The 19,878-nt window shown below is 52.8% G+C and overlaps 1 protein-coding gene across 4 annotated transcripts in view; it reads right to left on the reverse strand.

Annotated features, from left to right (window-relative positions):
• Ldb3 (LIM domain binding 3) overlaps window positions 1–19,490 on the reverse strand; it is a 62,689-nt gene extending 43,199 nt beyond the window's left edge. For 2 of the 4 annotated variants that reach the window (XM_032919105.1, XM_032919107.1), the window contains exons 1-5: window positions 19,269–19,490; window positions 10,342–10,493; window positions 9,813–9,888; window positions 8,231–8,598; window positions 3,315–3,518 (exon numbers count right to left, since the gene is read on the reverse strand). In XM_032919105.1, the coding sequence (XP_032774996.1) occupies window positions 3,315–3,518; window positions 8,231–8,598; window positions 9,813–9,888; window positions 10,342–10,493; window positions 19,269–19,361 (893 nt within the window). In that variant the 5' untranslated portion in view covers window positions 19,362–19,490. Of the gene's footprint in view, window positions 1–1,390; window positions 1,406–3,314; window positions 3,519–4,565; window positions 4,589–8,230; window positions 8,599–9,812; window positions 9,889–10,341; window positions 10,494–19,268 lie in introns of all 4 variants that reach the window. The other 2 variants (XM_032919106.1, XM_032919104.1) reach the window with 2 other exon arrangements.
• Between the last annotated feature and the right edge of the window lie 388 nt (window positions 19,491–19,878).

Here is a 19,878-nt window from a genome sequence, read left to right on the forward strand (position 1 = left end):
TTTCAACTCCAGATCAAAGCCAGCAGGGATCCCAGAACTTCTCAAGAATTTCTACCTGACTCAAGTTTTATAGGTCAGATTGTGGATCTATGTTGCTCAGAAAGCCCTCTCTGATGTCAGGGGGACCACTCAGGACAAGCCTCTGGCAGTAAACCTGCCTGCTAGCCCTTTCCTCTTAGAAATGTTGAAACTGAGGTCCAGAGAGGCCAACTGAGTAGCCCCAGGCTATAGTAGACAGGGACACAATTGAATGACAATTTAGGTGGCCCAGCTCCCAGCCCAGCATTTTTTTCCTTTTGTTATTGTGCTTTTACGTCATTATTATTATTATTATTATTATTATTATTATTATTATTATTAATTATTCAGAATCTTGCTATATAGCCTTCCTTGCCCCAGTCTCCTGAGTACTGAGATTATATACTTCCACACCTGGTTTGCCCAGTGTCCTTCCTGTCAAATGTTTTACAGTCAGGAAGCTCAAAGGCCACACCTGCCTACCAGGGACTACCTAGCTCAGATGCTCTGACCACATGGAGACACAGCCCAGCGGAGGCATGTCCTATCTTGCACCCTCCTGCCTGACTCCATCTGCCCTGTCCTCTGTGGGGACTGGCTAGCCAGGACTGGTTCATCCCAGCACCCATGTCAAGGAGCTGGGTAGAATTGGTCTAGTCTCCTAGGTTTGGTTCCTTAGGCTTGGCTCAAGTTGAGCTACGAGAGCAGAGAGGTGGAGGCCCTGCCCCTACTCCCACTTTCCTGAAGTCTTTAGCCTTGAGAGCTAGGTATTTTCAGATTGTGATTGAGATGAGATATGGGTCCTTCAGAGTTTTCTGGGGTCCATCCAGGGAGAAGCTCACAGCTGGGAGAGAAACAGGAAAGCCTGAATTCTTGTTCTCCCTGAACAAAACCGTTTCTCTTACAGGAAGGATTCTAAGGGTTGCTAAGGTCTTTGGGCACAACTGGATCTCTGCTTATTCGAGGGTTCTGGGGACTGACTTCCTAGTGGCTACTCTGTTACCTTCTAACACCTAATGAATAGCCCAGTGTGCCCGTGACCCGTGTGTGCCAAGTCCTAGTGGTGCTAGGTAAGGCTGGGGAAACCTCACCAAAGCGTGGCAGGGAAAAGGCAGGAATGAAGCCTCAGGCTGGGGTGGGTGCACTGTGAGTACCATGACCCGTAGCCACATTGACATGGATGGACTCAGGAAACAAGCATCTGTCTGTGTGGGCTGCAGAGGATGTCGTGTGGCTGAGGGGCGGGTGCGAGGAAAGAGGTGGACAGAGCGCATCAACTGACCACTTGTCCTCAGACACATCCCACCAACCCCACACACCATCCTGCAACGAGACAGATGCCAAGACAGACGGTCGCTGCAGGTCTACTTACGCCAGCGGAGACGCCCTGCCAAGCGGAAGGCAACCCAGCCGTGAGTGCGCGTCCGTCATGGGATAGCAGAGGGGCAGCGCACACAAGAGAGCGGGGTTAGGACCAGAAATGAGTTAGGGGGGTGGGATGGGTGAAGGAGGAAGAGAGAGAGAGAAAAAGAAAACTGTCAGTGAGGAAGGAACTGTGGAAATAACAGCAGAAACGGAACACATCATGGCCAGGAGGGTTCCTCACTGCGCCATAGCCGGCATCAGCTCAGCGTGCTTGAGTTAAAAGGAGGGGGAAAGGTTGATCCTTTCCAGACACGCTAGCAATGAGAGGCAGGGAAGGGAAGGGGGCAGGTGGGAGACAGCTAGATTAATCAACAGAACACCATATTCTCCAAATCACAGGCGCCCTGATAGAATTCAATAATAGAAGTGTTCCCAGTGCACGGAAAATGCAGTGTGATCAGCAGGCCGTCCATTATGTTTCATTTGACTTTCCTTCGGCGACGACTACTGCTTTTAAGGGCACACCAAAGACCATGCGCCAAAGAAATGTTAGCAAGAAATCCCTGTTGGCTTTTGGGCCGAGTCAGGCAGACTTAGTTTTCTGGGTATACATGAGCTAATGGTTGTTTTTTAAAATTGCACGCTCGTTTTGTTTTGTTTGTTTGTTTTTTGTTTTTTCTTTGAATGAGAGATTTAAGTGAGTCAACACAGCCCAGATGTCTACAAAGGGACGAATGACTGCAAAATAGATAACTTCCGCCCCCTGGTGGTCGATGGAAAGTAGTGCCTTTCTGAGCCGGGTTAGGCTCTCCTGAAGCTCAGAACACGCCTATCCTCTGGCCTCTGCTTTCACACCAATGACCACAGGGCTTGTCCTTTTCCTGTAGGAACTTCCTGGAACCTTTTTATGACGCTCTTATAGTATTTGATTTTATAGTTTCAGAAAAAAAGGTTTAGTGTGCCCTTAGTCTTTTCCTCCTGAGTTGCTGGGAACCTCTGATCCATGGATAATTTGTTACCTAAAGAGGTAAGCTCTACACTCTGACATTTCCAAGCAGAATAAAGGAATGACCTGCCCCCTCCCACTTCTGCTCTCTCTCTCACTCTCCCCGCCCTCTCATTCTCTCCCAGTCTCGCTCTGTGTGTGTGTGTGTGTGTGTGTGTGTGTGTGTGTGTGCGCGCGCGCGTGTGCATGTGTGTTTATATAAGAAAACAGATGACAGAGACAGGTAAAAACAAGACACAATGATAGAGGGACTGAGACAGATATAGAGAGGAGGTGAGAGATACGACACAGAGAAAGAGGCAAAGATGGAGACAGAAATGGGGCCGAGAAGACAGGAGGAGAGAGAATGGCCCTGTTAATGCTTGTGCCCTTTTCATCTGAGTTTCTACTGCGCTGTCCCAGGCTAAGATCGCGTTCCTCTGATCCCAGGAACCAAGGGCATTTTAAATCCTATAGCTCTGAAGCAAGGCCTCCTGGGTCAAAGTGGAGAAGAGAAGCACTCATCATGGGGCTGACTGCAGATAGCACCTTGGGTGGTGGTTGGCCTAAGGCTTCTTCCAACAAAAAAGCCCTGGGTTGATGCTCATCACTGGAAGAATAAAGCAGTCCCACCCCCCCCCCACCCCCCGTATGGCTTTACGTGTGAGAGCTCCACGCTCCTTTGAAAGCACCACAGAAGTCTCACAATCCCTCTGAGGAAATAGACAGACACTCTGCGTCTCGCCAGTTCTCCTACAACTGAACTCCGCAGAGAGCCCAGCTAGACTCTGAAGAAAGAGGAGGAAACACACTCTGGAAGTCCCCGGTGAAGGCTGGACCAAACCCTCCAGTGGGCTGAACCAAGGAGGCTCAAGGCGAATGAAGAAAGCTGGTTCTGTGAGTGAGTGGCAGCCTCCGTAGGCATGTGGAGTGGGAAGGCGCTTACCCACTGAAGTCACTGCCCTGGGCCTGGGCCTGCCCAGCGATGGCGTCCATGATGGCATCCTGAGAGTACATGCTGATTGGGGTGTTGTACTGAGCGTGGATGATGGTAGCTTTGCCTCCCAAGCCCTTCACCTCAATGGGCTTGTGGGTGGACAGGGCTGAGTCCTTCAGGACACTGGGGTTGAAGCGTTCCTGGTAGTCGGCGCTGAGGAGGGTGGGCAGGAAAGGGGGAGAGAGGGCAACAGGTGACAGTTACATGGGAAGTCGGGGCCAGGCTGCTGGTGGGGTGTGGAGAGAGATCTCTCCCAAAGCTGAGGTCTTGGCCCAAGTAGGTTACCTATGTGGGCTGCCGGGAAAACTCTTGGCACCCCCAAGACCCTGTGCGGAAGACCGATCTTTCACGTCCCCCCGAGTCATCTCTCCCAGCTCCCCTCTCAGGCTCCGCTTCAGCCCAGACTCCCTCCTAGGGTCAGCAGGGGCCCGAGGTGTGGAGTACACTCCCATCACACACAGCAGGATGGAGAAGCAGACACAAGAGGGATGGGGGGGGGCGTGGAACTTGGCAAGGGGGACACAAGCCGGGTCACGTGACAGGAGAGGCAGCAGCACAAGCAGAGTCCAGAACGTTCCAGGGGCGAAACACGGTCACACTGGGCATGCTCAGAGACTCGGAGACTCTGAGCAAAGGTTCTCCACGGAGGGGCTCATCCTGCCAGTCGCTCCTCTGTGGACTGGCACTCTGTCCTTCCACATCTTTCTATGCACATGCTTCTTCCTCGGAAGGTGGCTCAGGCTGCCCAGGCCCCTCCAGTCCAGCATGCTTTAGCCTGTTAGTCTCTACCGATCCAGGGCTCTTCCCTTCAACAGATAGGTACATGCCCAAGCGGAGATAAAAATCAAGTGCAGTCCTCCTCGGGGATCCCACTGGGACAGAGAGGTCTTCAGGCCACACAGGTCAGTGGCAGTGCAGCATCCCACACACCGGAATTAACCTCAAGCCTTAAGCTGCAGGAGCAGGACATTGGGAGCGAAATTGCGACCATCCCATAGACACCCATCCCTTGCAACAGCTCCCCTCTAGACGTCAGCAAACACCCGTGCAGGCTCATCTAGGGCACAACGCACCCTGACTCACGCATGCATATATGTACACATGCCGGCAGGCACACACCATCCACACCCAACAGATGGCAGGTGCATGCTGGAATGGCACGCAGGGACACACACACGCATGCTGTCCTTAGATACTAACTTGGCTGGAGAATTGGCTACCACCTGCAAGGAGAGAAAAAGCAAAGAAGATAGAGCCGTCAGGGTGGGGCTTCTACTGGGGAAGCTCGAATGTAGGGACCGTCTTCAGACTGGTCATGAAGGGGGCAGGACTGGCGAAACCTCAGTCTTCGAGGAGGAAGAAGCGAGGAGGGAGAAAGTACGGAACCAGAAAGCAGGGACTCTAGAACCATCGGTTTGGGCGGGAGGTGCCAGGACTCCCTCTAGAGTGAGTCCCAGAACTCCCCGCAGACTTGGAGGTCTGCGGGGGGGTGGGGGGAGCGACTCTTGCCTAGCTCAAGAGCTCGCTCCTATGCAGGTACATGGATCGGATCGAGTGTGTCTAACCTGGCTGAAGACCCAGGAGAGAATGCTGGGATAGAGACATGAATACTAAGGCTACTCCAAGAAGGGCTGAGGCCCCAAGTTCCTTCTGACTGGATGCCCCAAAGATGAAAAGCTGCAGCTTAGCCCTCTGCTCACAGGGTGGGAGGAACTTATGAGCTTGTTCCCTGAAGAAGCATTGTGGTGTTGTGTGTACAGCATGGTTACCCATAGCCCTTGAGCCCAATTCTCTCTCCCAAAGGACAGCTCTGCTCACTCCTCTTGGAGCACAGTGCAGTGGGTGGTGCAGTCAGTCCCTAGTGACTGCACCAAAGGTCTTGTGGGCCAGCGGTGAGGCTGGACGTATTCCAGGAGGAGTCAAGGCTTTCACAGGAAAGCCCCAGCAGGGGTCACCAGGTACAGTCAGTACAGTGGGATATGAGCTTCTTGGGGGATGCACTATCCATGTGATGCTTCTTTAAATGCATATCACCCGTGATGGCAGACCCTATCCTGCAGAGGGCGGGGGAGGGGGGTGGACAATGTCTCCATATTCTTCCGTTTACCTAGACCTGTCCACTATGAACTCTGGAAAGGGAGAACTTTTACCCCAGTGAGCCTGGCCCTGGTCACCCCACAACCAGGATCCTAGGAAGCCAAGGACTTTTCACCCCAAGGAGCAGGGGGTCTGCTCAGGCCCAGGTCCCCTACGGACTCAGAGCTGATAAAATTCCTTCTGTCCTCCTGTGCTCAAAATAGCCACAAGTGGATCTATATTAGGAAAGGGCTAGCTTGGCGTGGCCATTTCTTCTCCATGTTTGGCCAGTGCTGACAACTGCAGGGTCAGCGCTTGCCCTGAGCAGCCCAGTGTGCCCTGCAGAGGGCAGTGTTGGCCTGATTGGGTGGGAAAATCCTCTGCCCTAAGCAGGAGACAACTCCTTCTTTGGCACCAATTGTTCCCTGCTAGGTCCTTGCTCCTCCCTAAGGCCTGGACACCGGCAGCACACAGATCAGAAAAGAGAGAGTGTCCAGATCTCAGAAGAGGCACCCAGGGGCCCTTGCTCTGTGGGCCACTGAAGGCTGCCTTTCAGGTGAGGAGTGGGGACCACAGCTTGCTCAGGCCCTCCTGTTCTTGCTCCCCACTGATTCCCCTCCACTCCCCCGCCAGAAATCCAGTTGCCAAGATCCACACCACGAGCTTCTCAGAGAGGAGGGAAGGGGCTTCCTTTTGGAGCATGACAAAACATAGGTCAACCTTTAACCATGCCTCTTCTCAAAGCTGTGAATCTGGGCAAGTTCCACCAGCTCATTTATAAGAAGGAAATGCAGGCACCAGAGAATGAGGATCTGTGCGGCTGCTCTCCCGGAGGACCAGAGTTTGATTCCCAGCACCACGAAGCAGCTCACAACCATTTATAGCTCCAGTTCTAGGGAGTCTGACGCCCTCTTCTGGTGGTGCACAGAAATACATGCAGACAAAACACCCATAGACATAAAAATAAAATAAAATAGATTTAAAAAGAGCCAGAAGGCAGTGAGATGTCTACCATGCAGATGGGCTATCCCTTCAGCACAGGAGGCATGCAGTAGGTGCGCATGGAGAATTGCCGGCTCTGTTGCTTTCAGCAGTTAGACACTTCGAAAAGCCGGTAGACCTAGCCCGGCAGAGGTTCCAGCCCTTTCTGCCTGCACTGCCAACCCTGACAGCATCGGCTTGTACTTCAAATGAAGATCCGGCCTCACCTCCTCCCCTGGCCCACCGAGGACATCGTTGGATCCTGCTCCCCTGACTGTCAAGTGAAAATGTCTACATCTGCAGGTAGATTCCGGGCAGCGTCTGCACCAAAGAGCTTGGCACCCGGGAGTCCAGGGAGGAAGGGACAGGGCTCCTGATTTCCTAGCTCCCCCATTCCATCTCAAATCAAGATAGAACCAGGCAGACCAAACTGTTAGTTCTGTTTGCCTCTTACAAGCTACATGACCTTGGGACAATGGCACGTTATATCTGAGTTGCTAAGATGAAGGAAATTAATGCCCACCTCTGAAGTTACTGACAAAGCCAGTTCCCATGAGGCTGGAGAGATGGTTCAGTGCTGAGTCCTCTTCTAAAGGAGCTGGGATTTTTTTTCCCAGCACCCACATCGCAGCTCACTACTGTCTGTAACTCCAGTCTCAGAGGATCAGGCGATCTCTTAGATATGCACGTAGGCCAAACACCCATACACATAAAATAAACTAATAAAAAAAGAGCCAGTTCCTAACTCAGAGTGAGATTTCAGCCAGGGAGACATGGCCATTACTACAGATGGGCTTCCCAGGGGTCCTAGTCAACTGGAAGGCAACGTTCTTACCCAGTATAGGTCCAGAAGGGGAGACTCTAGTCAGTGAGTACACAGAGCGAGTGCCATTCCCTTTATCCTCCCAGTAACCCGGGGGTGAGAACAGACTGATTCCTCTCTCTGAGCCACTAGGCTACATGGCCCCAGCTCTGCCTGCTGATCCTTTAGCACGGAAAGACAAGCACGCCCATTGCACGGGGCAGTTACTGTGCAGAGTTACTGTGAGACAAGGGGACAGAGGTCTGATACGTGTTCATATGGGGGTCCCTCCTTTCTACCCTTCCACGGTGACCTGACTCCATGTTCTTTCAGCCCTTGCTCCCACAGAGTCTTACTAGCTAGACTATGGGGGCCAGAGATGGCTTCTTGTTCTCCACACCCCTTTCTCCTCAGAGTTCTGCTTCCTTGAAGCCACCCTAGCCTGGGTTAGTTCAACAAGCCTCCTCCTCCATGGGTACTTCTGGCACCTCCTCCAGGCAGCCTCCCTAGATTACTCTCTTCCTTAGAGAATTTACTGTTTTAAACTCTAACTCTTCCCTGGTCTTGCCTTAGAGATCCCAGGGATATGGGGACTAGTCTGTGTCTCAACACCTTAATTCTCAAAGGCAGTGTCACCTTTGGGACAGGGTGTGGCCTGGGGTAAAAATTTGGGAAGTCAGGGGTCTCCCGCATACAGGCTTAGCTCAGCCACTTAGCTGGACATCTGGACCTCAGTTTAGCCTTTTCTGGGCCTCAGTTTCTACGTCTGCAAAGAGCTGACATTGTCTCTCCAGAGTATGTATACGAAGCAGAGATATGATGCCTGACTGACAGCAAAAGTCAATAGGATGACTGCTGGTGTTGCTTTAAGTTGATTGTGTCTTGAGGGTGCAGGGCTGGCTGTGTTGAGGCCTGTTCCTCCCCCTGACCGTCTGACCAGGCTGTTATGATGAGCACCGATGACCCAGGTGGCTCCATACCGGACAGCAAGATGCCCTTTACCTACCCTCCTAGGAGTCCAGCACCTGAGGCCTTCCCTCGGAGGCTCATCTGATACATCTGAGCCATCTCCTTCAGGGTCTCTGCTGAGTACAGGCCAATGGGGTTGTTATATAGCCTTGGTTGGCTGGGGCCTGGCAGAACTTTGGGGCTGACTGAGCCCTGGGTACCCTCTGAGCTGGCCTTGGCCACTGGGCTGCCCAGAGGAAGGACAGGCCCCGAGGCCTCCATGTGTGAGGTGCAGACAGAGGTCTGGGAAAAGGAGGAGCTAAAGGTGTCCCCGAACTCCAGGGTGCCTGAGGTGCCTGGGCTGGCCCTCGCCTCAGGGCTGGGGCTGGGAGTCGCCAGGCTGCTGTTCGTGTCCAGAGAAGGGTCCTGGCATAAGGCAGCACCATGCAGGGGAGAGAGAAGATAGCGGTTAGAGGCCACACATGGCTGTGCTTCTGTGTGGACTTGAAACAGACATGTTAGTGTGTGTACCTGTAGCCCACCACCCACAGCCTGCAGCCTGCTGAATGACGCACCCCGACGGGGGGCGGGAAAGGAAAGCCCTTTGTGAGTGGAGAGGAGGAGAGAAGCCGGTGGCTCCTGGTCTAGAGGCTGGCATCCATCTAGTCAGAATGCAAAGCACTCACAGAAAGCCAAGCCTATCCCCGAGAGCCAAGAAGGAGGATGCAGGGCTCAGGAATGGTAAGGGCACCACTATCCTGTCCATTCCTCCCACGAACAGCTTCCCCTGGGAATGGATACTCCGTGACTGCAGACAAACCTCCTGATTTACTGACCCCACCTGGAGAAGACCCTGGCTAGCCAGGGCTGACTGACATTTAGGGTGGAGGTACCAAGGGGACCCAAGGAAGCAACTGGGCTATTTGGCCATCTGAGCCTACCTTTGCAACTTCTCCCAGCAGCTCTCTGTCCAGTTCTCCCAATCTATGAGCCTCTGTGAGGCTCCTCTTCCCATCTCCCCATTGGATAGACTGGATTCAGTCTATACTTGTAGTGAGGGAGTGGGTGGAGGAGCCGTGGGTTTAGGATAGGCCCTTGGGCCCACAGGGCTCAGCTACTTAAAGTCAGGAAAGGACTCTGGTAAGATCTAGGGCCAGGCTTTGCCTGCCCCTCCACTCCCGTGCCAGTCTCTAAGACTTAATTAGTCCTTCTAATGGACATAGGGAGACTGTAGCTGGGAGGGATGGGTAGATGCTTAGAAACTAGAGAGTCTGTGTGGAGGAACACCCTCCCCTCACCCCCAGGGCCAGTAAGGTTCCTTGATACCCAGGAGTGTCTCTTAAGATGGCTGACTCAAGCTGGGGCCTCTTATAGCAACTGTAGTCTCAGGGTCAGAGTCTTCTAGACAAACAACTGTTTCCTGCCTGGCTAGAATGCTGGTCCTCTTCTCAGCACAGCTTTTCCCAAGCTGGTTTCTTCTCAGACCAGCTGTGGGTCCTGGGATCTTGAGCCCAGGTAGGCATGCTCAGAACTCCATGCATCACAGGAGGGAGGGGGCTCAAACACTTCATGTGGGGCAACAGTGAGAAGGGCAGGCAGGCAAGGTTGAGTGGACCCCACTACCAATGGCCAGCACCTACCTTTTGGTGGGGGATCACTGGCAATGGGGACTGGATAGGGGGTGCCGTCGTGGAGATGGGGATAGGACGCTTGGACCTAGATAAACCAGAAACGGGTGAGGATGTTTGCACCTGGCCAAAGTTCCTGGGGGTGACCGAGAGCTAGACAGTGAAATCACGGGGCCCAAGGTGCACCACTCACCCCATTCACTTGCTGTCCCGAGGGAGACCCTGGGCTTGACCAGGATGAGGAATCATAACCTTGGAGCCCCTCCCCCCAACATTCATAGGCTTTTTCTGCATGGGGAAAGAGGAAGCTCAGCTTCCAGATCCAGCCCTCCACATACCAGTGGTGCTGTGGCCATGCTTTCCACCTGAGCCACTTCTGTAAACTGAGTCGAGGGTAGCCTGATAGTGATTTGACCCATCCTTTCTATACAGTTCTGTAGCACACGGCTAGGGCCCTGCAAATGCTGGGGGCAATCTCATTGGTCCCTATCACACGCCTACACCAACCCTGGGTCCCCTTCTCTGATGAGCTACCACCTACTTCTGCAGAGTGAGGCTCAGGTTGTAGCTGGCCGACTTGATCTTGTTCTGGGCCTCCAGGTGGGTCATGGTGTCTGTGTTGACTCCATCAATGGCCACCACAAGGTCTCCTTGGCTGAGCTGGGACTGGGCCGCCTTGCTGCCTGGGGTGATCTGGTTAAACAAGAAGAAGAAGGGGTGAGTCAGGGAAGAATCACCCGGAGCGTCCAGTACACCCCTAGCATGTCTTTTATTTGTGATGGCCAGCAATGGCTGCTCACCAAGCTTGCCTCCTCTTCCTCCCATGGCTACCCTGCCTGGGACTTTTGGACAGCGGCTGAAGGACCAGCTTTGACTAGTGGAATGCTGGTGAAAGTAACACACATCACTGCTGGGTCTTTTCCCAGCAACCATCACCAGAAGCCTGCACACTGCTTGTTGACTGACTAAATGCACAGGTTCGAGAGAAGGTCAATCAGGTTGTTCGTTGGAAGGGCTCTGGATGCCGGAGTTACTCCCTGGAGCAGAGATGCTGTGCCAGGCTTCCTGAATGAGGAATAAATCCCCCCTGGGCTAAGCCGTTGATATTTGGAGGTTATATATTGCCGGTTAATCTATTACTCCTGCACCTTGCAAACCCATAGAGTACTACCTTCTTGTCCCAGAAGTGTGGGTAAGACTTAGCACTTCCTTGCCTCCAGTGCATTGCCAGAAAGGGCAGGCTAAATGTGTCCTCACAGAAGCTTCCAAGCGCAAGATGCTCCATGCTACAGGGAAGGCACACAGAAAACTAAAGGAGCCACCGGCCACACGTGTGAAAACAAGGCAGGCTGTGAAGTGAGGCGAGCTTAGGGCTTTCTGGCTGCCTACAGATGTCTGGAAGGGGAAGAATAAAGCTAGTTCCTAAATCCTGCACCCTACCGACATCTAAAACTATTTGTCCGGTTCCTCCGTCTTTGACTGCACAGAGTGTTTATTGGGCCTCCACACTGAAACCGCTCCCTGGGATGCTCGGAAAGGTACACCCCTATTACCAGGGAAACCATGGTATACATTGAACTCTCAACGACATCATACACGATATCAAATTCTGCATGGCAGCTTTGAGTACTCTGGTGACCCTACCCACTGTGATGTTACCTGAGTGGTGCACTTCCAGAAGGCCTAGTTAAATAACCTAGAGTAGTTTGATGGACTAGCAATAGTGACCTTAGCAGCCCTACTCAGAAAGATAGTTCGTGAGATTTCTACTAGAGGAGACTAGCTTTAAAGTCTATGACTTCCGACGGAATGCCTCAGTCCCTGACAATATGCTCATTACTTTTTCCAGTGTAAATGTTAATTGAGACAGGCAGATTGGGACAATCTACAAGTGGGTGGCACTTATACATAAAAGTGCTTTAGGAGCTGACCCTATGGAGTCATGTTGGAAGTCCCTCTATGGTGCCACATGGAATGTCACACAGGCCTCGCCATCAATGATATCACAGGAGAGAGGAGGCTCTAAGCCCCACCCCCATATGACCCATACGGTTAGAGGGCATTTTCCTTAGCTTTGCCTCCTATGTGCTCACCAGCTAGATCTCCTGGCATGTCTGGCCCATCCTACCCACCTTCCTGGCTATCACACAGGGATAAGAATAGCTATTAATGCTGGCAGAAGCCAGATTTGGGCTAAAGTCTGAGGACCATCCTAAGAGATGCCAAACCTATGTAGGACCTCTGGTCAAGCTCTGGACTTGTAGACATGAATGTAATCCTCCTGCCAGGTTCCTTCAAGGAGCTATACATGCATCAAGGTACCTTGCGGTCACTGTGATGAAATGATTTTTTTGGTGACTGTATCACTGGTCCCAGAAGCACTGTCTTGTACCATGTCAATGACAATAAGACCAAAAGGACCCTCCCTTACCAACTGCCATTAACCAGCAGGTCGCTTCCCAAGTCTCTTCTTAAACACTGCCCACCCTGTGCCCAGAACAGTCCTTTTCTCGACCCCAAATGTGTAAATCAGACAAGGACAACAGAGAAAGCCTTGGTGGCCAAGAGGACACATCTGATTTGCAAAGCCCACTCTCCAGGTGCCAAAGGGGCATCACAGGACCATCATTCCCCAGTCTGTCACTGCAGGGAACCCATGGTAACAAAAGTGTGTTGCTGTCTTGAAGGTAGAGGTGAAAAATAGTGACAGAGTCTGGGGGGGTGGCTTGGTCAGTTAAAGGTTTGCTGTGCAAACATGAAGACCTGAGTTTCAGCCCTAGCACACAACTGGAAGACAGGTAGGTGTAGGTATGCACTTGTAATCCCAGTTCTGGGAAGACAGGGGCTGGAGATTCCTAGGGCTTGCTGGTCTGTACACACACCCACACACGCACGCACACACGCACGCACTCGCACATACACAACAGTGATGGTGAAAGAAAAACAAGACACTTTCCTAGAACAAAAGAGGCCTCTTGCTACGGTGCAAAAAACCCACTTGTTCTGCTTTCCATGCAGGGCTGTGCTATCTTGAGCAACTCATTATAGTAATTTTTAAGCTGAAAAAAAATATAAACACCTGTAGGAGAAATGGCGGCAGCCACCTCTACGTAAACACTGGGGGGGGGGGGGCAGGGGGCAGGGGGCAGGGACAGGGGCAGGGACAGGGGGCGGGGACAGGGGGCGGGGGGGGCAGGGGCAGGGGCGGGGGCAGGGGGCAGGGGGCGGGGAGGTTCATAGCCACAAAAGCATCTCCTGCAAGAAGACCTAACTGGAGACTTCCTGAGAGACCAAGGATTCCTGACACAGACAATGCCAGCCAATTGGGAACTGCTGTTCAGAAGAGACGCTTTCTTGGGACCAATGGGGCGCTGGTGGAAGTTATTAAAGGAGCTCACAGCAGTGTTCTGACGAGCTTGCTGCTGTGTTTCTCAACCTGCTCCCAGAGTCTGTGTCATTCACTCCGTGTGCCATCTCACCTCCAACCCGCAAGGGCAGGTAGGGTCAGGCATGGAGTAGGCCAAGGCACAGGCAGCAAACACCCAATTCTCATCATCGCTGTCCAGCCATAACATTCCCTTCTTCACAGATCACTCTCACTGTTCACTACCCATCAAACCATGTTAGTTTAGAAGCACCTTAAAGACAGATGAAAACATCCACCCAGGGTAATGTTTCCAGTGTCCCGCTGTCCCCACACACTGCCCATGCACTCCCACACCTGTGGCAGGACATCCCGGGGGGGAAGATATCTCGTAATAAAGCTGTCCTCTGGTATGTCACCCCATAAAATGCTCTCCAGAGCAGGACATCCATATGGAAGGACACCCCCAATGCTTCTGTCTACAGAGAAGGAACTGTTCCTTACAGCAAACAGCTTGGGGTAGTGTAGGGGAAGCAGCTACCAATCTCACACGGGAGGGTGGGGCTACAGACCCAGAAGGGACACTGCTAGGCAGGATAGGAGTGCTCAGATCATGGTGACAGTGTAAGCAAGGGCACCAGAATGACATCCAAGGGAGGCTGGGCCCCATCGGCTAGTGCCAGGTTCAGGCTGTCAGGAATGCCATGTCTTTAGAGCTGCCTGGTGACAGATTTCTCCCTAGGACACAGCCAACTTGTATTTGCCCTTCCCTATGCCTGGTGCTGTCTGATATCCTCAGGCGTGGGCTGGGGTAATCCTTGTTCCAGGGGCCTGGTCAGTAGCCAAACATTCCAGAGGGGAGCCACCAAGCTGGATGCCCCTGTTCCTGGCGCCTCTGTCCCTCCATCTGTGTCTGCCCGTTAGGGCTCAGCTGGCCTGGCCTTTGGATACCCTAAGCAGGGTCCAATGTCCCTCAAGTAGGGGTGTGGTAGTCACAGAGCTCCTCTTTTCTGCTCAAGTGTCCTCAGAGAAGGCCAGATGGAGGCAGGGACGCTAAAGGCAGCCAAGAACCATAAGATCCCTTCCCTCCCAGAGGAGCCACCTCAGCTGGTTGGGGGAGGGGACTGGTACTGTTGGGCCACTGCCTGGAGTCCAGAGCTCAGAAAAAGTGTAGTTCATGCCTCTCTTCTCTGACTCTTTTCATCCTCTTCTCTCTGCTGACTTTTCTCAGAAAAGACTCAAAGTACACACGTTCTTGGAGATATTCTCTCTCTCTCTCTCTCCATATATATCCTTCTGTCTCCTTTGGAGCATTTAAAAGTCTCTTTGGATGAATGTTTCATTTCTACCTGATTTTTCAATTGTCTCCAGCCAACAGTCACTTTCAACGTAAACCTGAACACAAAGGAGACCCTCGAGGGGCTTCGCTGGGCAAAGATCACTACATGGCCCATGCCTTGCTCGGCCATGACCATAAGGAGCCCCTTACCACTGCTGTCCAGACACTATCCTGTACCATGCGAGTGATGACAACAAGACCAAAAGGACCCTCTCTTACCACCGCCATTAACCAGCCTGTGGCTACCCAGGTCTCTTCTTAAACACTGCCCACCCTGTGCTCAGAACCGTTCTCTTCTCGATCCCAAATGTGTAAATCAGACAAGGATAACGGAGAATGCCTTGGTGGCCAAGAGGACACATCTGACTTGCAAGGCCCCGCCCACTCTTCAGAGGTAGCACAAGGGTAGCTGATATCATGGCCACGGTCATGCCAAGGAGGGAGGCAGCAAAGGAAAGCATGTGCGCAGTGGGTCAACTTAAGCCTGCTTTGGTTGAGACGTCACACGTTCCAGTGAGCGTCCAGAGAGCAGGGTCAGGCCTGCCTCTCTGGTGTGTTGTGAGGATTACATTATTAAATGGGGTGCAGCAGAGGATGCTGCAGAACTGAGTAGGTGCTGACCCCACCTCCTGCTCCTTAGTAGCTCCAGCAAAGTCAGAGGTCGTACTGGGGAAAAGAAAGTATGTGGTCAGTATGGCTGCACCCCAGGGCTCCTGAGAAACAAGATCCAGAGTCCACAGAGGGTGGTCAGCCCACCGACTAGCCCTCAGCCAGTCTACTGTTCCTGGAAGGGTGTGGAAGAATAGCAGGATTCTGTCTAGGGTCCCAGGGAAACAAGGTGTTGTGCGCTGGCTACCTGGGGGGTACCTGGAGGGAACCCGAGCTTTACAGAAGTTTTTAGCATCCCTCCTCAGAAGCATGCAGGCCCTGTCTTCCTTCTCTGTGTGACTTGCCTGGTGTGGTGGGCTGGCTAAAGGCAGGTAACAGGCCTAGAAAGAGTGGAACCTTCCCAGCTCCTTCATCGAGGTCTGGCAGGGATGCCCCTGGAGGCCTAAGTGCATTTTAACTCCTTGGGATTAAATTACCACGTGCCAGGTTGGCTGTCTTCTCATCTGGTCTCCCTTGGGACTTTGCTCCAGTCCTCATCCTTTTTCTGGAAACTTCTTTCTCCCAGTGGCTTCAATGTCTCTATTCCAACCCTGGTGTATAAATAAGCCAGGCTTTCCTCTGCCTTACCTTGCTTGTCCAAATAGCTATCACTTAATGTTTCTTCCTTCACAGGCTTTGGTTCCTCTATACAACATCCCTCACACACTCAGCCTTGCCCGAAGTGTTACACATACCAATGCTTCATGTGTGTGCGTGTGTGCGTGCGTGTGCGTGTGCGTGTGTGTGTGTAAGAGGATCCTCCTCTCTTTCTCCAGGTCCCAACATTGTTCCTCTCTGCTTCTCCAGCAAACCAACAGTGTTCTTGTGTGCACTTGGCCCTGGAAAATCCACACCTCCCAGGATGGTTCCTATGAGAGGAGAGCAGAAACCTGGCTCCAGCAGAGTGGAGAAGCCATGTTTGGGAATAGGAAGACTGGAGACAAGGATCAGAAGGTCTTCACAATAGGGCGATTTCCTCTTGTCCCTAGAGCCTATGTCCTTATTTCTGTTGTCCCCCATGGTCTCCTGTCTTCTCATAGCAACTGCCTCCACTCCTGTGTGCTCCTAGAGTTGCCCTTGGCTTGTGTTCTGGCTCAGCAGCCCCTCCCCAGGACCTAGCGGGCCTCTGATCTGCTTTCTTCAGGGCCTTCCAGAGGTCAGAGGCAAGTGTGAGTCACAGGAGGGCCTGGCCAAGGTGCATCTCTAAGAACGCAGTTTTCAGCTGTGATTGTTTTTTATCTTCTCCTGCTGGATAGCTAGATGACTGCCTGACCTTCAGCAGGGCTATAAACGGCACTGGGCTGTCAGCGCTGATAGGCGCTACTGAGAACAGCCTAAGGTGCTGTGCTCCAGGGGCCTGGAAATTCCAGGAATTGCCAGCACAGCTACCCCCCAGAATAGTGTCAGATTGTCCTCCTTTCTCCTCCCAATGGTCCTCTGTTCTCAGTGTCACCGCCAAAGCTGTGTGAGTTCAATAATACTAAAACTGAAATCGGAGGAGAGAGGGAGAGAAGGGCCTCTGGACTATGGCCCAGGCAAGCCTGCCAGGTGGGATGGAGGTCAAGGCCTTCCAATAAGGAGGCAGGCCTAACCCAGCCCACAGATCTTTTGCACACAAGCCTTGTAGTCAGCCTCACTTCCATAATTTCAAGTGTGGACAGTGCCGTCCCATTTTATAGGTGACCCAACTGAGGCTGTGCTACACAGTCGAGAGATGTAGAATTGAGCAAAGACACTTGCCTCTTCCCTAGGGTGGAGAGTGCCAGAAGCCATGAAGGGGTAAAGCCCCACACCTAGCCACAGAGGCAGAGGCTCTGGTGAAGGCTGGGCCTGTTAATCTGCTCCCTCAACTTTGCTTCCTGGAGAATCAGCTAAGGTAGGGGAGGGGAGGTTAAGAGGGCAGCTCAGGTTGCAGCCCTCTGCACCTGTCCAGGATAAATAAAGACATTTGCTCTCCCCTCTAGAGTCTCTCCTGAACCCCATCTCTGCAGATTCTGAGGAGTGGACTCACTGGGGTCTTCTGCTCAGGTTGACTCCATAGTACCCACGTGGAGACCACGATGAGATTGGTACCTACGCTATCACCCGGCATGCGGGTGGCAACTGTTCTTTCTGGGTGGAACGTAAACCTGCCTTCGAGAGACGCTAGCTTTCCTCAGGGCCTGGTCTGACAAGCAAAGGACCAGGAGTGAGAGTTAGACTAGGCTGATTATCTCTCACAGTCTCCATGTCTGCACCCAGAGCAGGGGAATTCTGAGGTGAGCAGAATCCTGGCCCTGTGTCTCTGTGAGTAGACTTAGTCTGGTACGACAGAACAGAAATGTGTTCTTGGTGTCTGCCTTGCTATCAGCCCTGGTCCTGGAATGCCCAAGCCTGGGATGCCAACGCCTACTGTATCTGTGGCCCACTAGATGTGTCTTTCAGGAGACCGTAAGACCTGAACACCATGGCTCAGTCCACCGTGCTGCAGGTGATCTGAGGCCTGTATCAGAACTGAGGCAAGCCCTCAGTGCCCCGGCTTCTATTTTTAAAAGTCTCCCGAGTATTAGCTTCCAGCACATCCCAACACACCCCCTCTTTGAATGAGGACATTCCTCCTCCTGTCTAGCTTAAAGCCTCTGTGCTGCCATTTAAGCCCTGGCCATCCGGGACCAGGTGGTGCATAGGTCCAGAGTGAGGTCATTGACTTTCCTGGCTGCTACTGACCAGTGATGAATTTGTTCCCATCAAGCCTTGGGGATGGTGGGCTTTGGGGACTGTGAGCTCAGCCCTAGGCATAGGAGGCCAGAGGGTACGTGAGGAGGATGGGGGAGGTCCTATCTTATACAGGGAGAAACCTATACTACAGGAGTGGGGACTATGCTGAGCCTAGATTGGGGGTAGCCACTGGACTCACATATCCACATGTCACCACATCATCAAGCAAGACGGACATGGTTTAGGGTGTCCTCTTAATAGGGGGCCCTGTGGTTTTCAGGGCAGTGTGTTTGGAGGGCAGAGACTCCAGGTCTGCAGCAGAGAGGTGAAGGACAGCATCCTTCCACAAAGGCTACTTGAAGTGCCTCGCTTAAAAGTGCCGTGAGGACCGTGAGGACCGTGAGGACCGAGACTGCTTCAGGGGGACTTTTGGGCCCTTTGTCAAGCACTTTCCGGGATTCCCCACTGCCACTCAGTGCGAGCCCTGGGTTCAAGGCAAGTCTCTACACTGTATGGAAGAAACAGCAGTCCAGTTCCACCCAGTTCCACCCTCCAACTCCACAGTGACATCCTGGAGTCTAACTCTACGTCTTAAGCCCGGCTCAGTCCTGCCAGGGGCTCTGTCACCAAGCAGGTTATACCAGTTCTCAGTATGCTTCTCAGGCCCCCTAAGCCATGGGGCCTTCTGTCCCAGGACTACCAGGACTCGTAGGGTACCCTTATCTAACAAATACTGAGCACATAGCACCAGTCTATGGCCTAGGTGCTGGGACTACGGCAGCAATGAAAGCCCTTCTTCTCTTCCTTTCCAGTATGTCTACTTTTTGGCCTTTCTGGGCCTCAATTTTTCTCCAGCTCACAGGAGCTGTCCCCACAACCTCTGACATTCAGTGCCATTTCCATCAGACAGTGCCGTTTCTCGAGTGGACTTATACATGACAATGGGGCAGCAAGGACAATACACTCACTGTCCATCTGCCTGCCTGGTACCTGCCTTCTTCACCATAGATAAGTTCTTTCCTAAGCAGCTGCCTGCTTCTAGGAAGGGATTCCAAGCTTGGGAAATTCCCCAAGCCTACCGTGCAGGGGAAGGCCCTGCACTCTCTACCCACAAGCCTATGGACTCTGCAAACTCAGCATTTCCTTCTCAGCTCAAAATGCCAGCTATTTGCCTGTGACATCTTGCTTAGGTGGGCAAAGTCCAACGAACAAGCCGGGGTGAGCAAATTCATCTGTGGCCAAGATAAGGAGACCGTTCCAGTCCTGGACTTCAGACCAGGAATAGGGCAGGCTCTGCTCTCCAAGAGCCCTGGGGAAGACAGACAGACAGATAGACTGACAGACAGATGGGCATGAGCATTCCCTCTTTCAAGAATGCCCCGCACCTTTGGGAATGAGGCTGTGGGCAATGTGCACTTACCCGGGAGATAGTGAGGGGCATATTGAAGTCCTTGCCTCCCTGCAGACGGAAGCCCCAGGGCCCAGGCCCAGTCAGAGTCACACTGTAAGACATACTGGTGCCGACAGCGGTGGCTTCCTCTGCAGACAAATAGTAGGAAGAGTCAGGTGAGAGGACCCTTACTCAGCCTGTCTTTCTATCCCCTATCCTTGCTCCTGGACCCAGACCCCAATCCCTGGCCTTGCCTGCTGTGTTCCTTGCTGCCTGGTCAGGCTGTGCAGAGCTCCTGGGAGGCTCCTAAGAATAGCTGGGAGAGAATGCTATCGACACTGATATCTGCCCTTGCTGCGCCCATAAATGGACTGTAACCCTACACTGGGCCCGCCTGCCCGTGGCCTCCCAGCCGGTCCACCATGACTCACGCGGCTAATATAGTCCCTGGGGAGGGGTGTCAGGCACCCATAACACCCATCCCCAAGGGGCAAGCATTGAAGACTGGCTTTTCTTGCACCCTCTGCAGAGCCCACGCTCTGTTGTAGTCAGTGGGTCTGCTTTAGGTAGGGGTTTTGCTATTCTGTTGTCCCTAAGGACCATGAGTTGGCACCTTATCCATTGTGGGGGACCCCCGGGG

Source organism: Rattus rattus, chromosome 13 (genome assembly GCF_011064425.1).
Source record: "Rattus rattus isolate New Zealand chromosome 13, Rrattus_CSIRO_v1, whole genome shotgun sequence".
NCBI classification, from domain to species: domain Eukaryota; kingdom Metazoa; phylum Chordata; class Mammalia; order Rodentia; family Muridae; genus Rattus; species Rattus rattus.